At 42.9% G+C, this 20,467-nt stretch overlaps 1 protein-coding gene across 8 annotated transcripts in view; it reads left to right on the top strand.

Moving 5' to 3' along the window:
- Positions 1-20,467, top strand: part of ANO2 (anoctamin 2) — a 283,307-nt gene that overhangs the window by 132,955 nt on the left and 129,885 nt on the right. For all 8 annotated transcript variants that reach the window (XR_012155321.1, XM_073314969.1, XM_073314959.1 and 5 more), the window contains one exon: positions 7,695-7,777. Coding sequence is in view for 7 of the 8 variants with exons in the window: in XM_073314969.1 (XP_073171070.1) it covers positions 7,695-7,777 (83 nt within the window). In the remaining variant the exon portion in view is untranslated. The remainder of the gene's footprint in view (positions 1-7,694; positions 7,778-20,467) is intronic.

Raw genomic sequence — 20,467 nt, 5'->3', positions numbered from 1 at the left:
AAGTTTACTTACTGCAGAAAGATAGATTTTGAGTGAATATAAATAATGAGGCATAAAAGTCAGAAATGGTTACAAGAAAAATAAAGATAAACTGTTTACTGGTATCCGCTTAAAAAGCTATCTTAGTAGCAAAGCAAATTTTTCACCATATGCTCCAGCAGATTACTGATCAAACTCTCTCAGGTCAGAACCCTCCCTCCAGAGTCCAGTGGCTGCTTCCTTTGTCTCTTCAGGTGCAGTGAATGTGATGGGCAGGGAGAGAGAGAAGGGTGCCTTGGGGTATTTGTTCCTTATATAGTCTTAGATCCCCTTTTGAAAAACATTTCCAGCTGAGAAACAGGAGACACAGAGTCTATGTGGAAGGTTGTTCCCAATTGGTTTTTTCACCTGTTTGAACTTTCTTTGTCTTCCTTTCCTGCTTGATGACTCTGTTTACTGCTTAAATACTAATTAAGCAGAGCACAGGTTCCTTTGTTTAAGACAAACCAGTTTCCCAACTTCTGTTTGGTCATGGCTGTGAAGTTTGGAAGATATGATAATAACACCTTACAGAGGAACCTTATAACATCACATTATATACCACATATTTTACCAGGACAATACTGACCAGCAAATTACCAGTTTCCAAATGATACCTTTGTATAAAGATTATTACAATAGTACATAGAGTGTGAATACAGGGGTCTATTCTGTCACATCCTCCAAATTTGTCATTAAAATTCCACTGTGTGGTAATTGTTGGCTTTTAATTCTGGCCATTGTGTGTAATGATAAAGTATGAATGATGTACTGTCTCAGATAGATACAAGATAGATACAAGATAGAAAAATCATGGAGCAGGTCCTCAAGGAAACCATTTTGAAGCACTTGGAGGAGAGGAAGGTGATCAGGAATAGTCAACATGGATTCACCAAGGGCAAGTCATGCCTGACCAACTTGATTGCCTTCTATGATGAGATAACTGGCTCTGTGGATATGGGGAAAGTGGTGGACATGATATATCTTAACTTTAGCAAAGCTTTTGATATGGTCTCCCACAGTATTCTTGCCAGCAAGTTAAAAAAGTGTGGATTGGATAAATGGACTATAAGGTGGATAGAAAGCTGGCTAGATCGTTGGGCTCAACGGGTAGTGATCAATGGCTCGATGTCTAGTTGGCAGCCAGTATCAAGCGGAGTGTCCCAGGGGTTCGGTCCTGGGGCTGGTTTTGTTCAACATCTTCATTAATGATCTGGATGGACTGCACCCTTAGCAAGTTTGCAGATGATACTAAACTTGGGGGAGAGGTAGATATGCTGGAGGGTAGGGATTGGGTCCAGAGTGACCTAGACAAATTGGAGGATTGGGCCAAAACAAATCTGATGACATTCAACAAGGACAATGCAGAGTCCTGTACTGTCATAAATATAAAGGGAAGGGTAAACCCCTTTAAATTCCCTCCTGGCCAGAGGAAAACTCCTCTCACCTGTAAAGGGTTAAGAAGCTAAAGGTAATCTCGCTGGCACCTGACCAAAATGACCAATGAGGAGACAAGATACTTTCAAAAGCTGGGAGGAGGGAGAGAAACAAAGGGTCTCTGTCTGTCTGTCTGCTGTTTTTGTTGGGGATAGACCAGGAATGGAGTCTTAGAACTTTTAGTAAGTAATCTAGCTAGGTATGTGTTAGATTATGATTTCTTTAAATGGCTGAGAAAAGAATTGTGCTGAATATAATAACTATTTCTGTCTGTGTATCTTTTTTGTAACTTAAGGTTTTGCCTAGAGGGATTCTCTATGTTTTGAATCTAATTACCCTGTAAGGTATCTACCATCCTGATTTTACAGAGAGGATTTCTTTACTTCTATTTACTCCTATTTCTATTAAAAGTCTTCTTGTAAGAAAACTGAATGCTTTTTCATTGTTCTCAGATCCAAGGGTTTGGGTCTGTGGTCACCTATGCAAATTGGTGAGGTTTTTTTATCCAACATTTCCCAGGAAAGGGGGGGGGGTGCAAGTGTTGGGAGGATTATTCATTGTTCTTAAGATCCAAGGGTCTGGGTCTGTAGTCACCTAGGCAAATTGGTGAGGCTTTTTACCAAACCTTGTCCAGGAAGTGGGGTGCAAGGTTTTGGGAAGTATTTTGGGGGAGAAAGATGTTTCCAAACAGCTCTTCCCCAGTAACCAGTATTTGTTTGGTGGTGGTAGCAGCCAATCCAAGGACAAAGGGTGGAATATTTTGTACCTTGGGGAAGTTTTTGACCTAAGCTGGTAAAGATAAGCTTAGGAGGTTTTCATGCAGGTCCCCACATCTGTACCCTAGCGTTCAGAGTGGGGGAGGAACCTTGAATCCCATGCACTGCTACAGGCTGGAGAGTGAATGGCTAAGTGGCAGTTCTGCAGAAAAGGATCTGGAGATTACAGTGGAGGAGAAGCTGGATATGAGTCAACAGTGTGCCCTTGTTGCCAAGAAGTCTAATGGCTTTTTGGACTGCATTATTAGGAGCATTGCCAGCAGATCGAGGGAAGTGATTATTCCCCTCTATTTGGCACTGGTGAGGCCACATCTGGAGTACTGTGTCCAGTTTTGGGCCCTCCACTACAGAAAGGATGTGGACAAATTGGAGAGAGTCCAGCAGAAGGCAATGGAAATGATTAGGGGGATGGGGCACATGACTTATGAGGAGAGGCTGAGGGAACTGGTCTTATTTAGTCTGCAGAAGAAAAGAGTGAGGGGGGATTTGATAGCAGCCTTCAACTACCTGAAGTGGGGTTCCAGAGAGGATTGAGCTAGGCTGTTCTCAGTGGTGGCAGATGACAGAACAAGAAGCAATGGTCTCAAGTTGCAGTGGGGGAGGTCTAGGTTGGATATTAGGAAAAACTATTTCACTTGGAGAGTGGTGAAGCACAGGAATGTGTTACCTAGGGAGGTGGTGGAATCTCCATCCTTAGAGATTTTTAAGGTCAGGCTTGACAAAGCCCTGGCTGGGATGATTTAGTTGGGGTTGGTCTTCTTTGAGCAGGGGGTTGGACTAGATGAGCTCCCGAGGTCTCTTCCAACCCATATCTTCTATGATTCTATAATTCTAAGTGTGTTTCCTAAGACAGTCTTGCTTGAAAAAGGAAACCCTTACATCTATACAAATGATCATTTCCAGTGTAATTGTATTCACAGCAATTTTCCCTCAGCATCAACAAGATGGTTTGTGAAGTATACTGTTGACATATGCTGTGTCTGCATGTTCAGAAATGAGATGAAAAGACTGAAGTTTGTAGTGAAATAGAAAAGAACAAACAGTTCTTTATGTACTGGTTTAAAATGACACTTAAGGATAATAAAATCTTTTCTGAGCCATATCCTGTCGTTAAAAAAAACCTTTCCCACAGACTGGAAAATTCTTTGTGCTGGGACTATGATAACTGAGCTTGTCAGTGCAAGAAAATACTCCCATCATCTATCAGCATCAGCAAAGCAAAACCAAGTACCCTATGTTAACCCTGCCCTGCTTGCATATTGAGCATTACATTACACCATATTATTGCTGCCCTGCAAGTAGCAGAGCGCATTCCTTCTATCTAGCTTTCAGTTTGGTGACTGACAGTTCTACTGTTCTTTGCATACCTGAAACCAGCTTCTCTTATAGTGTCTTGAATAAACATTGCTTGAATCACTTTTTGTAAGATGTAGTGATGGGGAAACTGTCATGCATTATTACTCACTATTACTATGCTTAAAAAGGGAACAATATAGTATTTGTGCTCTGCTGAGCTGGCTTCTTTTCATGGTGAGGGCTGTGCAGAAGAATCCACCTTTTATCCTTTCAGCCTTCTCCCTTCTTGGGAAAGGTGGAGAGATTTGTTACGGTTAATATCATTAAAGGAAGTACGCTCCAGTTACTTGATGGGACACCTCATTAAATATCTTCATGAACTCAGCAACTCCATTTATCAATGCCCCATATTCATTGAGAATTTACACCAAAAAAGAACATCACGCCCGGCCAATTGTGCTTATAGCCATTGATGTTCTGAGATGTCAAGTTTCCGCTCGCAGTTAAGCAATTTCAGAGGAAGAAGGAGAGTTGAACAATTGAATTTTTCAGCTGGTGTAAAACAGGCAGTACTTCAGCAATTTACATTATTCTAATTTACACCATTCGTGTATCTAGCCCAACCAATTAAAGTAGGTAAATGCTACCATTTTCATTCCCTTGAGCTAAACAGGGAACAAAGGCACAAATTCACCTACAAAATCATTGTGGGTTTTTTTCTATAGTTATTCCAGAAAGTCCTTTAAACCCCAAGAACATGTTAAACATTATTTTTATTTGCACTGTGTTCTCCATAAGGGATGAGTAAAAATAACAATTATTTGAATATCTAGGCTTAAGTTATGTGTACAGTCAGTCACATGTTTAAAATGCTCTCTGTTGTCTGCCAGTTCTTCAAGAGCAGCCTGCAGTGACTTTTAGATTCCTATAAGGTGAGAGGACTTATGCAGAGAATATGATATTCACTGTCCCCTACATGTCAGATTTTTCAAAAGAGCAGAACATCCACAATCTGGGCCAGATTTTCAAAACAGCTCAGTACTTTGGGTACCAGACTCATGAAAATCTGGCCACTCATTTCAGTGCCTAAATGGGAGTTGAGATATTTTGAAAAATCTGGCCTTAACTGTGAATGTTGCACATTTGAAAATTTTGCTCTGAGTTCTTGAAAATCTGGCTCTAGAGCACACTTTTTACTCTGGTTTTATGACCGTTCCATCTGTCAGATGTGTACTTTTTATATTTGTTTGACTATAGTGCAACTCCCTGTATCAGAATTTGTTAATAGACAGAATAATTCTGGCATCAGGCTGAATTATCTCTTCAGCGATGGAGTTCATTGAAGGGAAACAGCTGTGAAGAAAAGATTTCTTCCTTCCTCCCCATATTTCACAAGATCTGTCAGCCAGAACATTTTGACTTAGAAACTCCCATGCTTGGCTTGGCAGCAATGAGATCTTGAGCCAACTCTGAAGTTCTATTGTCTGGTTAGACACTGAAGTCACCCATCACTAAAAGTCTGGGTGAGCCCAGTGTAAGGTCAGATTAAAATTCAATCAGCTCATCTATATTCAGTCAGCTCATCTATGCAGTCTGAAGTTATGTGGTTCGTCATGGGCACCAGAATGCTTCCCAGTTTTACCTTGCTTTGGCACTCACACCAAAGGTGACCACTGTCAAAAGAATCTGGATCTAATTCCCCATTGCTTTGCACCTTGTACAATTATCTACATCTGTGCAGGGTGAATGCATAGTGAGAGAGGCAACATGTAACCTTGGCACAATTGAAAGGTTCTGTGGGAGCACATGACTGCCCCAAGTGTTGCCTCTGCCTGCACCCCCTGAAACTTGATATGTGTGTAGACAACATACACTATCATCTACCTCCTCCCGCTCCTGCTGCTCACTGCCCTGTGGCTGCCAAGCCTCTCAGAAGTTTCAGACATCCCTCCCTGCCTGAACTATCCTCAATCAATTTAGCAAGTGTTCAAAACAAGACCAACAGAAGTCCCAACGCAGCTGGGATGCACAGTTCCCCATGTGCCATCAGGGTGGCACCAGGGTGGGATGGTGCTTGGGCTGGATTGTCTCAGATAACAAGAAGTTGGAGAATTATCAGTCCCTTTTTCTTGGACGGGGGAATATGACACCGCCAAATCACCTTCTCCTTGATAGGCACATTGGAGGCCACAGCAGGGTCTACACCTCATTTCCCACTCTCCCCCTCCCACAACCTGCTCCCCGCACTCACCGCCCAGGGCTCTTGGGCTGAATGGGGCTCCACTTGAGCTGCCTGGTGCTGAACACCGTGTCGCAGTTCCTCTTCCCGATCTCGAAGATGCCCCACTGGCTCCCCTCAGTGGGAGGTCTGCAAAGCAGGCAGCGAGAAGCCCTGGGCCTCCAGCAGCAGGGAAGGAGAAGCAGTCCCATGTAGCAGGGGTGGGAGCTCAGCGTGCAGCCAGCCCCCTGCTGCTTCCTCCCTTCCCAACCTGCGCAGCCAAACAGTGAGTGCTGCCGCCAGAGGGGGCCACTGTTTCCTCACTGATGGACATCCTGGTGATAGGTGGCCTGAGAAATCTGGGGGGGATCTGACCCAACGTGACACCCCCCCATATGTTGCCTCTGCATAGTGGGAGTAAAGTACTACTCTGGTTCAATAATGTTTGCACACCCACTTTGCACAGATGGACATGACTCCACAACATACAATCAAAAGCCACAAAAAAACAGGCTGTCAAGAAGAAGCAACAATTATGGGAAGAAGGGCAGAAGAGTCTAAACATGAGAAGAGTTGAAGCACCACAGCATATGCCACCTAGTGTCAAGGAAAAGGGAAAGAAAGGCAGGAGGTGGAATTTGTGTCCCACCACTTATGGGAAAATCACCCTGGGTTTGACGACACTGCAGTGATACACCCGCAGCTGGCCTGTGTCAACAGGGCTTGGGCTGTGGAGCTGTAAAATTGTGGTGGAGGGAGGGACCCAGAGTCTGAGCTCCAGCCTGAGCCTGAATGATTACACTGCAGTTAAACAGCTCAAGCCCCATGAGTCCAAGTCAGCTGCCATTGGCCAGCCACGGTGTTTCACTGCAGTGTAGACATACCCTCTGAGTCTAACACCTCACATGGCTGGGTTAAATGGATCAAAAATGCTCAACTATAACACTGTTAGGCATGCCAGGATAAAAGACATCCTCAGTACCCATATGGTGTGCCCCATGAGGATTGCTGAAGTTTTCCGGTTACCAATAGGTACTTAGGGTTTTTTCAGAAGTAGCCTATTTCTAACTTTGTCCTCTATTTCTGATTAATTGGGAATAGTTACAAATCTTCTATCTGGAAAGTTGTGGCTGAGTATTCAGATTTGGAGTTTGTCTCCCTATATTTTGAGTCCATAAACTGTAGAATGGCACAAGGTACATTGAGAGAGATGGTCTTGTGGGAAAAGCAGATCTGGATTCAGCTCCTGGTTCCGACATAGAATTCCTTAGTGCCTTTGTGCAAGCTCCTCAAACTCTGTTCCCAATCAGCAAAATCAGACTAATACTTTCTTTCTCCGACCTGTAGTCTGTTATCTGTTTAGATTGGGCTAATTTCAGTTGTTGGGCTTCGTGTGCAGGTGCTGGGTGGTGTTGGTGTCCTGTGATAAACAGGAGGTCAGACTAGGTGATCTGGTGAGGGCTTCTTGCCTTAAACTCTAAGGGCATGGCCACGCTCGAAACTTCAAAGCGCTCCCGTGGCAGCGCTTTGAAGTGCGAGTGTGGTCGCGCGCCAGCGCTGGGAGAGAGCTCTCCCAGTGCTCCTGGTACTCCACCTCCACGAGGGGATTAGCTCCGAGCACTGGGGCACTGTCTACACTGGCGCTTTGCAGCGCTGTAACTTGCTGTGCTCAGGGGGGTGTTTTTTCACACCCCTGAGCGAGCAAGTTGCAGCACTGTAAAGGGCAAGTGTAGCCACAGCCTATGAAATTACAAGCTCTTTCGGATAGGAACTATCTCTTGCTCTATTTGTACAGCACCTAGCACATTAGGTCCCTCACAGAACTTGGGCCTGTAGATAATACTGAATTGCAAAGAGTACATAATAATAATAATTAATTGTTATTAATAATACATTGAGTTTATAGTTTAAAATCTAACTGTGTTTTGTTGTTGTTTTTGTTGTTGAAGCTACCATGTTTCTTGAACAATGGAAGCGTTTACAGATGAGACTAGGTTACTTCTGGGATCTCACTGGCTTAGAGGAGGAAGAAGTAAGTTTTCTTTCTACATATTTACCATTGCAATCCTGAAAATGTACAGTAGTGATTAGATAGGTGGTTTCTTAATATATACATAATGCATGGAGGCACAATTCAAGTTATCTCTGGGTTGTTGTTTTTTTCAAAATGATTGTAAATTATCTTGAGTATCAAGATATCTTTAAAGAAATCATTGCATTTTAATTACCGTGTTCAGGTTTATTTTTAATAATTAAGTCAGAAGAAGATTATGTCATAAGATTAACAGCAGTTCATTCTTAATTTAAAATTTCCATATTCATTTATATGGTGTCTAATGGTAGAATGATGACAGATCCCTCCTTTTAGTATATTTCATTCCATTGCTGCTTTATTATGGCTAACACAAATGCTGAGTGTAGAGGATTGTAACATATCAGAGTAGCGTAACTAATCTCTGCATCTTGGTCTGGACTCCCTGATTGAAACCAGGGATGGAAAATCCTGAGCTGAAAGTGCTGAGCTGTTGGACTGGTGACATTTGCTGCTGAGGCTGTAGGGCATGTATCCACCACAGCCCTGAATATGTTTTCTACTACAAATACTGCATGTGAAGAATAGAGCTGGTTGGAAATCTGTCACCCCACCCCAGAAAATGTTTATGCAAATGAAAAAATATTCAGTTTTGTCAAAATTTTGAATGGACCATTTTGATTTTTGTTTTTATGCATTGCAGGTGAAAACTGAAATTTTTTAGCCCAAAACTGCCCAAACTACCTGATTGGACAGTATCTTCCATAATACATTGCAGTCTCCCCTCTGGTTTAACTGGCATGGTGCATGATATGATAATGGTACCTCATAAGAGATGTAGTCCAACTGCAGAGCCCAGCCCATAAAGGAAAACGGGGGCAGGTAGTATCCAAACTACAACTCCCATGAGGCACTGTAGCAGATGTAGGGGACACAGATTAATGTTGAACAGACATTTTTGGTTTTCTGATGAAAAACTGAAATTCTTCAAAGACCGTAGATGCTGTCCACAAAAATGTTTGTTTGGTCACAAAGCCAATTTTGACACTCATTTTTTGACCACCTCTATCGTAGTGTTGCCTTCTGCAGCTGCAGTGCTCATTTTGATGAAATGTCCTCTTTGATTCTTTCCTTGGTTTGAAGAATCTTTCTGGCAATCCCTGCTTCCTTTTTGTTGGGGTATGCTGTGGGCTTCACTTAGGGTTTAGCAGGCCTAGTGGGCAGCCACAACTCAACACTCCCTAAAGTCCTGGGATGGCCTTGCCAGATAATCTGAGGGCCTGGCTGCTGAGTTATAGTCTGTCACTCCTCAGCAATCCCTGGGTTCTCCTGGTCAGACAAAGGGAAGGGTAGGGGGACCCAGGCCTTCCTTCTTCACTAGGTCGCAAACCAGAGTCCAAGGAGGAAAGAGTGAGGAGTGTCTCAGTTGCCTTTAGCTCATCCGTCAGACCAACTTCCCTGGACCACTTCCTACCTCCCCTGTTGTCTCCTCCTTTTGGGGTATGATCATGGCACTCTGCTTCCCTCCCAGTGCAGAGAGCTGCTCAAACAGTTTCAATAATTCAAATAATCAGTAGAGCCTTCCCATCTTCCTTCTCAGTGTCCATTTATTCCCCCTTGTCAGGGAGAAAGGGAAAGAAAAAGGGGTCAGGTCCCTTACCCTGCAGATTCCTCTGTCTCAAAAGCTACTAACTGGCTTCCTTCCGGCAGACAACCTCTTCATTCTCCCCCTGCTTGATTGGCAGAGTCCCTTTTTAAGCAGGCTCTCCCTTTGAAGCATGCTCTGCAGCTGCTGAGGGCGGGGCCTTCTTGGCCCAGTACTGTTCCATCACTCCCCAAGAATTAGTGAGGGGTTGGTAAGCCCCATCACAGGGTATGATACAAAATAATTGATTTTTTTTGTAGTTACCTCGTTTAATTCCAAGGACAAAACAACAACAACAAAACACAAAGAAGAGTCTCTTCAATGACTTCAGCTTCTGTCAATATGCTGCTGCTTTCTCATAGATACAAATTGTCCCTTGCTGCAGTACTATATCTCTAGTGGAGGGAAAAAGCAGTGGAGCCTGCTTTTGTTTCTAATCACATATTAGTATCCATAACAATATGTGTTCAGACTTCAGCGCACCACGTCAGCCTTTGTCCTTGCAGTTTTTTACTTTATTTCTTTGTGTGTATGCGTGCATTCCGTCTCCAGAATGTCTCAGATTCAACCCATCAGGCTTCAAGCAGTGCCCTGAATTGACTAGAAAGTCACAGACGATCACAATTATTGTTTGCGATGAACCACAGTGTTTCTGAATGCAAATTCTGCTTGCAGATGTTGCCTCAAGTCATCATGGCTTATGGAGAACACATCATGCTTTAGTTAGCATCTTTCAAAACAGCCTGTAATTCGGATTGACTTACCCTGGTAGGCCTTGAGGATGAAGTCCTGGAAAGTGGCAGAACTGAGTGAAGTTTCTTGCTGATACTTGGGACTGTACACTGGAGTTTTCTGTTTCAGTACAGGCCTCACTGAATAAGCCCCATGGCAGAGTTCCAATACAATCAAAATGCCTTTGCAAGCTCCCTATGCATCAGAGTCAGAGGGCTATCTGGAAGTTTCAAAATCCTCTGAATCCTGATGTAAATTCCCTCCAGCTCTCAGTTCCAGCATGGTGGTCAAAGTGACGCTCTTTCCGGCAAGCACAGGTCAAGGCCTGCATTTGGAGAAGAGCACACCTCACCATTGGGTAACCATCTCACTATTGTGTATACCTGAGAATGTTCTCGACACCTGTTGGACCTTCCTGAGGCTTCCACTCACTCAACTCTCCTTTTTGCATTCTTCTTAGGTCAAAGCAGTGCTTAATTTGTGCCAGGGCTTGCCAGGCCTGAGCCCCGGCACCTCTGGGCTTGGCAGTTCTTAGCTCCAGCACCTCTGGGCTTGCTGTGTCGGTTATGAATGTAAAAAAATTCCTTGAGCCCCAGCACTTAATTGCTTGAATTCTGACACCTCTTTCATTACAAATTAAACACTGGGTCAAAGCCCAGGACATAGGCACAGTATGATCATCTGTATGGTCTAATGAATGCCTTTCACCACATGGATTTTTCATGGACCACACACTTTGACTAGTTAAGGAAGCCTCTCAATCCCAAGCCTGATGGGAGGTCCCAGCAATATGAGCATTGATGTGCAGGAGCTACGGCTCCAGCCATTGGCTTTGTTGTCACACTTGTCACTGCTAGTTGCACCGAGATATTCAGCATTATTGGTGCTTTGATCCTCAAAGGAGGCACTTCTGGGCCTTTAATTCTCCAGATGGATTCACAACCCAAACCAGCATGAAAACAAAGGAGGCAGGAGATTTACCTGACAATGCTAATAAGAAGGGATCATGATCTGAGGAGTTCCTTAAAGTCTCTTACATGTTTCCCGGACCTTTCCCAGACTGAAGATTACAGAACTACTGACTCTTCTCCAGAAGATCTCATTTTCTACTTCTTTGTGAAAAGGATGTTTGGACCATCCTTTCACACCTTGCCAAGAACACCAGGGCAGACTTTACAGCTGCTCTTACAAATCTGCTACCACTACCCATCCACATGATTCTGAATCAGGGGGTGGGAGAGGTGTATCACACCTTTGTTCTATTCCAGCTACCTCTAAAATGGCAGAGCAAAAATATCTCACATTAAGAGACACAACTGGAGCTTTCTTTCATCCACCTGTTAGATTGGAGATTGAACCTGATATTTTGAATGCCAAAACTTTAAAAACCTCACAGTTTACTGTTTGATTACTGTGGACCAAATTCAGCCCTTGTGTAATTTGATTGAAATCAATGCAATTACTCCAGAGGGGAATTTAACCCTTTGGCTCTAAAACATGAGATCCAACTGGTAAGAAGGTTTATCAGTCTTTAGTGCAAGTCAGCCACAGTAAGAATGACAAGTCCTACAAGGAAAAGAATGACTGCAAGGTATCTGATTCTCTCTCTTCTTCATAAATTACATTCTTAGTCTATTTACTTCTGTTAGGATTTTGGAGATTAAAGTGTACTAGCATGTAGCAGCGAGAGCAACTACTTTATGTTTAAACACTCACAGGCACACATGGCTGTCAGCTGCCAGACTTTGGCATGAGGTGCCTCATAAGGCTAAAGACCTGCTGAATGACAGGCAGAACCCAATGTCAGAGAAGTGGAGAGCACATTGATCAAAATTACAGAGCAATCCAACACGTGTAGTTCCCTGGCATTTGTCATTCAGCATTCACCCACTCCAGTTAATTAGTTAATATGCGTGAAGCACTTTGAAGATGTAGTACATGTTCTAAGTATTTTCAGATAAAAGGATAAGGGAAGACATTGGCTAAAATCCAGCCTATGTGAGCTGCTTGTTTTGGGATTTAAAAATAGTTACATGATTTTTATTTTTGCTTTATCTGCAAGAGGTAGTTGCACTCTGCAGGGATTGTCAGTGAACTAAGCCATGAGTTGTGGATTGTGGCTGAGTTCAGTGGAAACAAGTGGCTCCATTAAAAGAATTTCCATTAAGAGGCTGCCTTTTAAGGTTATTCTCTGTCTCTGAATTTGGGTAGTTCTGGGAGCCAGACTCCTTCAGGAGGAGGGAAAGAAGAACCAGCAAGAAGCCTCTGTTTGTAATTGCAAGGCTTTGTACCCCAAATTTGTTAGTTTTCCCTCCCCCACCTGGCTGATCCCAAGCCTTGGCCACTTTGACTTGTTGCACATCGTACCTGAGGTCGTGGGATACCAAGCTCTGTGGGATGGAGCTGAAAGTATGAAAGACCAAGAAAATAGTGATGGAAAAGTTGCTAAAGTATCTCATAAAGCAGCAACCACTGTGGACTCTGCAACAATTCATACACCAAGTGATGAAGCAGTCAGAGGAAGGGTAAATAACTCTGGACCAAACCTTCTCCCACTCAGCAAAATCCCCATGTCTGACACGCTCTGATATCAGCTACCCTAACCAAGCTGGCCCTGGTGGCTTTGCTTATGTCTTTTGAGAAAGTTGTTTAAGCTGCCCAGCGTCAGATTTGCTGGACCACCAGCTGAGGCAGGAGCAGACTGGAGCAGAAGCAGGAGCAAGGGCAGGCTGTCGGGAATGCTCCCATCTAGCTAGTGATGTTGAACTGAGTGGAGAGGATGCTTCCCTTAGGTGCCTATATGCCTGAGTTGGGTCACCTGAGTGGGTCATGCTCTGTGAATTAGCTACACCCTGGTTGAATAGTGTGGGGCCTATCACAAGACCAGCAGGTAATTGCCTCTCATGACTCATCACATCCTTTGGCTCAGGGATGACTCATCAGGTTTAAGCAGGCTCAGGTTTAGAGGAAACTCCAGTTTAGGCAGGCTCAGAAGTATCACACCCAACTTCAGTGTGCTGTCTACATGGCTCAATATCTGACTGGTAATGCTTGAACTGGAACTATCCTGTGTTAATATTTGTGACCAACTAAGACACCATCTTGTCCATTTGGTCATCAGAATTGTTGAACTCAGATTGGACAGGAAATCATCCAAACCCTGCAGGACTGATCAGTGACTATATAACTTATACTGGCATTCAAACAAGGCAGAAGGGTGCTCTGGCCTAATGGCAGCTGAAATGATAATTCTGTAAAACATGTTGTAGAAACCAGAGTTTTTGAGTGTATAGGCAGATTTAGCATCCCTGCACTAATGGATATCCTATATTTCACCATGCAATGTATGGATGCCAACTAAATTCACTGGTAGAGGGTTATGGGATACTTGGGGAGTCTGTTGCCTCTATGGGAACCCAGAATGATGGACAGTTACAGAAGACTGTGTAGGGACTTTAGATACCAAAGGCTTGTGTTTCAAGGCAGACAATTCCATGAAGAACGCCAAAGCTTTACCTCAGGTGGAGTCTGTCCTACAGTTGCTGTGAATCCAACTGAAAACACCTCCATCTGTAGGCCATTTTGCAAGGTTTGGGTTCAGGGGCTTTCTGAATATCCACACAGATTCATTGTTTTTCCAGAACTAGAACCCGTGGGACTTGTGTACTTACATGAATTTGATTTGCTCATGAGGCCTGTCCTCACAAACTCAGGTTGAACTCAAAATGCATTTTTTTTGCAGCCTCTTGATGTTCACGGATATCCAGAAAAAGCGCAAATTAAAAAAAAGTCACCAAAAGTGTTTTGAAGGAACAATAATTGATTAGGAAGTGCACATTGAGCTTGAAACAATGCTGATATTCAGTATGTTGAAAGTGAAGCAAATTTTTTTGCATAGTTCTAGAGACTATGCTCAGCTGCCGTGAGTTAGTGGGGAGGTGGCCAATGCTTAGTGGATAGCCCAGTGCTCTCATTTTATATTGCAGGATGATATTTTGTGTCAGCTCATCAAAGAACTATTCACTGGAGGATGGGAGGAGATCATTTGACTTCTGCTAGACTCTCAGATAGTCTAAAAGGAATTACTTTGTCTGGAACACTCCATGTGCTCTTCAGGCTACAATGCCAGTATAATAAAGGGAGACAGAAACTACAGCTTTGTGTATTGGGCCAGATATACATCCACAGATCACAGACTCCTTCCTGCTTGTCCTGTGCAGTATGTCTGATATCTACCAGAAGGACGTACAACTGGCTGGGAGAGGATTACTTTTCTACTTGTTAGAACGCAAGACCGAGAGCCAGGACAGCACACCTCTGCTCCTGGCTCTGCTACAGACTTGAGCAACCCACTTAACTTCCCTGAATCTCAGTTTCTCCAGCTGTAAAATGGAGATAATGTCATAAACCTCACAGGCTTAACTCATTACTTACAAAGCACTGTGAAATCATTAAGTGGAAGGAGATATGCAGAACTTTAAGTGGAAAAGTTTTGCAGTCTGTAATGCAACACATCTTTTCACTTGTCATAAAGACAAAATGCTACAAGTGTCTCAGTCTAGGTTACAGACATCTTCTCTTACAGCTCTCTTGTCTGCTGTTGGCATTTTTCCATGAACATGCAGAAGATGGCACCATTTCTGTTGAGCCTTTAGACATCAGTTTTATAAAGGAGCTTGTTGCATGTCAACTGTCCCATTAAAACAGACTAGATGTCATACAAATATGGTCCTTAATTATGCAGATGAAGCTCTCAAAGAATTAGAGGGGATAGGGACTAGGGAAAACCAAGGCTTAGATCAGGTCAGGCCTGAGATAGCAGTGGAGGGGGATGCAGGACCAGGGAGTAAACTGAGATGGAAAGTCAACAAGGAAAGGTTGGAGATCACGGTGTTTAAGAAGGAGCCAGGGAAAAGAAGTCTAAACAAGTCAGTTCCAGTGGATCTGGGATAAGTGTTATGAAACTAGAGGCAGGCAGGAGAACAGCCATAAAAGCCTTGACTGTTGAGAGAGAGTGTGAGGATTTACATTGAAGTGTATATTTTTTGTTCTGCCTCACTGGGCCTTTGATTTTCTGTGAAATTATGTTTCTTTAGACACACTGCACCAAATTAATCTGTAGTGCAACATCTCTGACTTCATTAGAGTTACACCAGAGATAAATGTAGTCTTTTTTTTTTTAAAGTATCTTGGCAATAAAAGCCTGAGAAAGAAGTCTCTGCAAGGCCTGGATGTTGAGCTGTAGCTGGCAACTGTACAAATTTACAGAAGATTTCTACTGTTTGTACACCCAAAGTCTACAAACATAATAGATAGTATTGGGCACTGGGTGAAAATTATTGATAATTGGCTTGAAAAAATATAACCTTGAAAAAGGAAGTAAAAACCTTGAAAATGATAAATAAATACAGGAAAGGGCGTATTTTAAAGGTATTTAGGTGCCTAGCTCCCACTGACATGTAAGTGTTTAAATACCTTTCAAAATCTGGCCCTAAACTCATAGGTAATTCTGAAAGGTGTCCTTAATATCCAAGTTAGTACAGGCCTGTCAGATAGTTTTCAACTGTGTTGTGTAATAATCAATAAAGCAAGTAAGAGGACAGTGCTAGAGAAGGACAATCCAAAGCTAGAGAAACAATTTTCCTTAAACCCCACAATGTGGTATCATAGAAATTCACTCAACATGGAAGAAAAACAAAGAATGCTTTAGCCTAGCAAATCAGTGAGTTATTTTTCACCTGCCAAAGTACCTTCAGCGCTGTCTATTTAATGGAGGCTGTCTTTAATACAAAAGTATACTTGTTTCCAAAATGAAGGTGGATTTTGCCATGCCAGAGAACAAGTAAAACAAATACATGTTGGTCTATAGCTCCTGTATTTTCAAAGTGACTTGTGGGGAGATAGCCGAAGGCCTCTTTTTAAAGATACTGGGAATTAAGGCTACAATCTTTCGCAAATCTTTGAAAATGTCCGCCTAGGGATGAGAGTTTCCAAGGCACAATATCTTCTGCTTCCTTTTGTGGTTTTGGGGATGACAGAGACCTTACTATGCAAACAGTCCCAGTTAAGGTTATTTTCAATGTGAGGTCTGGAAACATCCTTTTTAAAAATGGAAGCTTAGAATCAGGAGCATAATTCTGCAGAATGGGATGAATTCACAGCAAATGCAACAGTAACTGAATTGCCTACACATGGATCCCTGATTGTAGTTCAAACAATATGTTTTTGCCTTGTCTAAGTCAGGCTGATTCCTCAGAGGAGTGAACCTATTTGACTATCTTTCTTGAAAACAAAACTTGTAGTAGCAATTCAAAGTTAAGATCCTACCCTACCCTTTATGTCAAATAAATGTTCCTGCCTTTCCTTGGCACTGCTTCTGTGAACTTTCTGTCCCACCACCTAGGAGTTTCTCCTCATCTTGCCCTTCTGTAGTATGTTTAGAATATTTGATTTTCCTTCAAAGAAGTCTTCAGCTTTCCCCCTCAAAATGGACTGTGGTTAGAGAGTCCACACTGAGGACAGATGAGAATTGGTTGATGAATGACAAGCACACTTGACGGGTGCTTGAAGCCTGGGAAATAAGTGATCTGCTCACAGATTTCTTTTTCCTTTTCTCTTTGTTCTGGCATGGAGGCTTAACTCAATCTTTTCTGGCCTGGTTTTTACAATTTGCTGCGTTTGATGTTTTCAAGTAACACCCAACTATGCAAATTTTAGGTAGCGACAGAATTCTTTTTTTTTTTTTTTTTGGTCAGGTGTCGAGAGTTTGCTACTAGAAAAGGAAGTATATGACAAACTTGTCCTCTTTTGGCATAAAACCATGCACAAGGCGAACAAGGGGCACCAAAGTAACTCAGTCACTCATCTACTGCAGTGTCACTGGGGACCAGTGGCCATCAAGGAGAGATGTGAGGCCACAATTCCATACACTGGCTGTGATCTGTCTCTTACCATATCATTGCTGCTAAGGTTTCTCTCTTCAAGTGACTGACTGTTTTGAATTATTTTTCCCGGATGGATTAGTTTACATTTTTCCCATGCTGAATTTCACTTTATTTTCTGCCCATGTTTCTAACTTCTCTAGGTCCCCTTTTATTATTTTTCTGTCTTTCTTAGTGTTCACAACTCCTCCCAATTTATCATCTGTGAAACATCTGCACATACAATTATCTTGCCGTTAACCCCTTCCTGCAGCCATTAGTAAAGTTATGTAATGAATCTGAATCCAACCTTTATTCCTGCTGTACGCCATCTAGAGAAGTTGCTCCAACTGGACACTTTGCCCTTTAATGTTACATTTAATCATGTTATGTTTAAATTAAGGAGGTTATGATTTTATTAGGGTAGTTGGGAAAGGAAATCTGAAAAACACCTTTTCATTCAAGCCTTAGGCAAAACTATCTTATACTAGCTGTCGCTTCTTTTATAAACTGAATTTAAAGGCACACTTTAAACACGTTTTCACTTGTAGACTAGAGAAACCAAGGAATGTGATATCTCATTTATTAGTCAGGAAAGACATGTGGTTGAACATTTTTCCATGTCAAATTAGTTTCTGGGGCTGCTGTCCTGCAGAAGTGTCAGAGGCTGCTGGTGCCATAGGTGCTGGAACTAGGGGTGCTGGGGATGCTGCTGCACCCCCTGGCTTGAAGTATACAGGATTTACAGTTTGGTTCAATGGCTATCAGCACCTCCACTATGCACAATGTTCCAGCACCCTTGGCTGGTGCAGCAGTAATTCCTAACTCCACACTAGCTGTCTTCCTGCTACAACCATCTAACCTGCTCCCCTTTCCTTTTCCTTATTTCTTTTCCATCATGGTTGGCTCTTGGCTTGTCCATGGCATGACTTGCCTGAAGTCCATGGATAGATTTGTTCTCCTCTAGTTATTCGTGACTCTTTGAGGTGGTGCTACTTCAGATGAGTATTTAAGTGCAAGTGGAGAGCAAATGGGCTCCATGCATACATTTGTTTCAGAGGCACTTAAATAATCTCTGCCTCGCCAAAAGCCCCATGAGTTTTTGTTCTCATGTCTCCTGGGATTTGGAGAGAGAGGCTCATGTACCCTCACTTCCATTGGTAAAATAAATAAACATTGACAAAAGAAGCCACCCCGTTGTGGTGAATGGGAGGAGTTCACATCTCCCATAGTTATTGTTTCAGGTTCCGTCTGCCATAAATTCAACACAGCTTTGCTGTGCATGTGGTTCATGTTTGAAATTTTTTCTTTGCAATTGTAGGTACTAGAACTTTTTAAAAATGTAAAATGTGATCTATGATTACCGTAGTTGTGCAGTGAGTGGAAGTGCCCCCCGTGGAGCCCCACCCAGATCTTCCATTGGGCCACATTCCAAAAGTCATGGGTCATGGGCACATGGGTTAAGAATGTTTTTTCCTAATGGGAATAGATGCTGCCACGTCTATTCATGATGGGCCTGATTCTCCTTTATTTTCAGACACAAAAGGGTCTTAAAATTGGCCTAATTTGCATTTATACGCACTTTAAGACCCCTTTATACTGCCAGAGTGGTGTATATTTCTCTATGATTTCTCCCATTAAGACCTATAGGAGTATTCCTGAATGTAACATAAGTCTCAACAAGTGTAAGGGTATTGGATTCTGGTGCTCTGAAAATAATAGTTCGATGTTATTTAAGTCAATGGCTGGGGTGACCATCTTTCCCAAAGGGAAAATGGAACACTGCCTGGGGTTAGTCCTCCCCCGCCCCTGTGCGGGGCTGACCCAAGATGCTCGTCCAAGCCCCCCAAGACTCCCCCGCCAGGGAGCGGTCTTGAGCTCCCCTTCCCACACAGCGCTGGGGGCTGCTCACCCGAGCTTTCTCTCCCCCCCCCCATGCAGGGCTAGCATTGCCGCTTGCCCCCCACCCTCTCCTCCACACCCCACTTTTTTTTTTTAACAAAAGTGGGACAAACTGATCAAGTTGTCAGGAGCAATCGGGACAAATGCCTGTTTTTGCCAAAAAAGTCAGGACCGCCTTTTTAAGGGTTAAAAAATGGACTGCTCCAGCCAAAACGGGACATATGGTCACCCTATCAATGGCAGCCAATGTTAACGGCACTAGTTTTGCATATAAAATGAAACAAACATGTTTGTTTAATGTTGGTTTTGTGTGTGTGTGGGGGGGACCACTTTATTCATGTAGTTTCACTTGGTGCTTTTCTTTTTCTTTGTACAACAACAATGCAGTGATCTATACATGACTCTTTCTCACATGGACATGGCATTACATGAGTAATGTAAAGTCACCATAAATTCGTGCCAATAAAAACTTTATTCCGCACCACACCTCAATAGAATATGTGATGATGTGGTGTAGGATAAGGTTTTACTCGTGAGTTTGGGATGACCTCACCTTATTCACAGGTAACTGTATGTGTGCGAGAGAGTGTGTGTATTCTGTATTTATCCATCTTCAAGCTAGATGAATAATTTCTAGCAATACATTTGACGAGTTTCACTACTTTTGCTTTTTGTGAAATGTCCATTAATAGACCATTGTAATGAGGTGTTTGGGGGGCTGGGGGGCCGTGTCCTTGTTGTCTTCCCCAAAAAGGGGGATGTAGAGATGCCTAGCCCTGCCCCTAGGCGGGAAGCGTCATGGTCTCCGCCTGCCTTGGGGCCTAGCTCTCAAGTGGGGTGTAGTAGGGAGACCTAGCCCACCCTCTCCACTGGTTCCTTGCCCAGGGACCTGTGAGAAGCAACACCAGCTGAGTTTGCCACACAGAGGATCCAAGTCTGCTTCCCTGGCCACTTCCTACCTACCAGCTTAGGACTGCTGCTTTCAAAATGCATTCAGCTGATAAGCCAGGGTACTTTAAGATCATGCATTCCAACTGCACAGACCTTGGAAGGAGGGAAAAGTATAATGTAATGAATATTAGATACTTCTAAAAATTTCGTAATTAGCCTTTCTCCATATGATGTCCCATGTCAAAAATGGAATGTCTTCTGATCTGCCAGGACAAGAAACAAATGTCTTATTACAATGGGAATGGGAATTCCTAGCTCCCCAGAGGTACAAAGCCTTCTTTTCATAACTTAGGGTTAGCAAGATAGGTGCTATAATATTTGTAATAGACTATTAACGTAGCATTCACTAAGATTGCCCTATTCATTGAGGGAATTACTGCAGGGGTGAGAGAGTGGCCGTTGAGTTCTTCAGCCTGTCTTTAATTACAGTAGAAATAGTTTGAAACAAAATATTCCATACCATAGTTCTAAGAAGAAAAGGAGGACTTGTGGCACCTTAGAGACTAACCAATTTATTTGAGTATAAGCTTTTGTGAGCTA

The sequence above is a fragment of the Lepidochelys kempii genome, chromosome 1, assembly GCF_965140265.1.
Source record: "Lepidochelys kempii isolate rLepKem1 chromosome 1, rLepKem1.hap2, whole genome shotgun sequence".
Lineage (NCBI taxonomy): Eukaryota > Metazoa > Chordata > Testudines > Cheloniidae > Lepidochelys > Lepidochelys kempii.
This window is presented reverse-complemented; position numbering and strand designations above follow the sequence as displayed.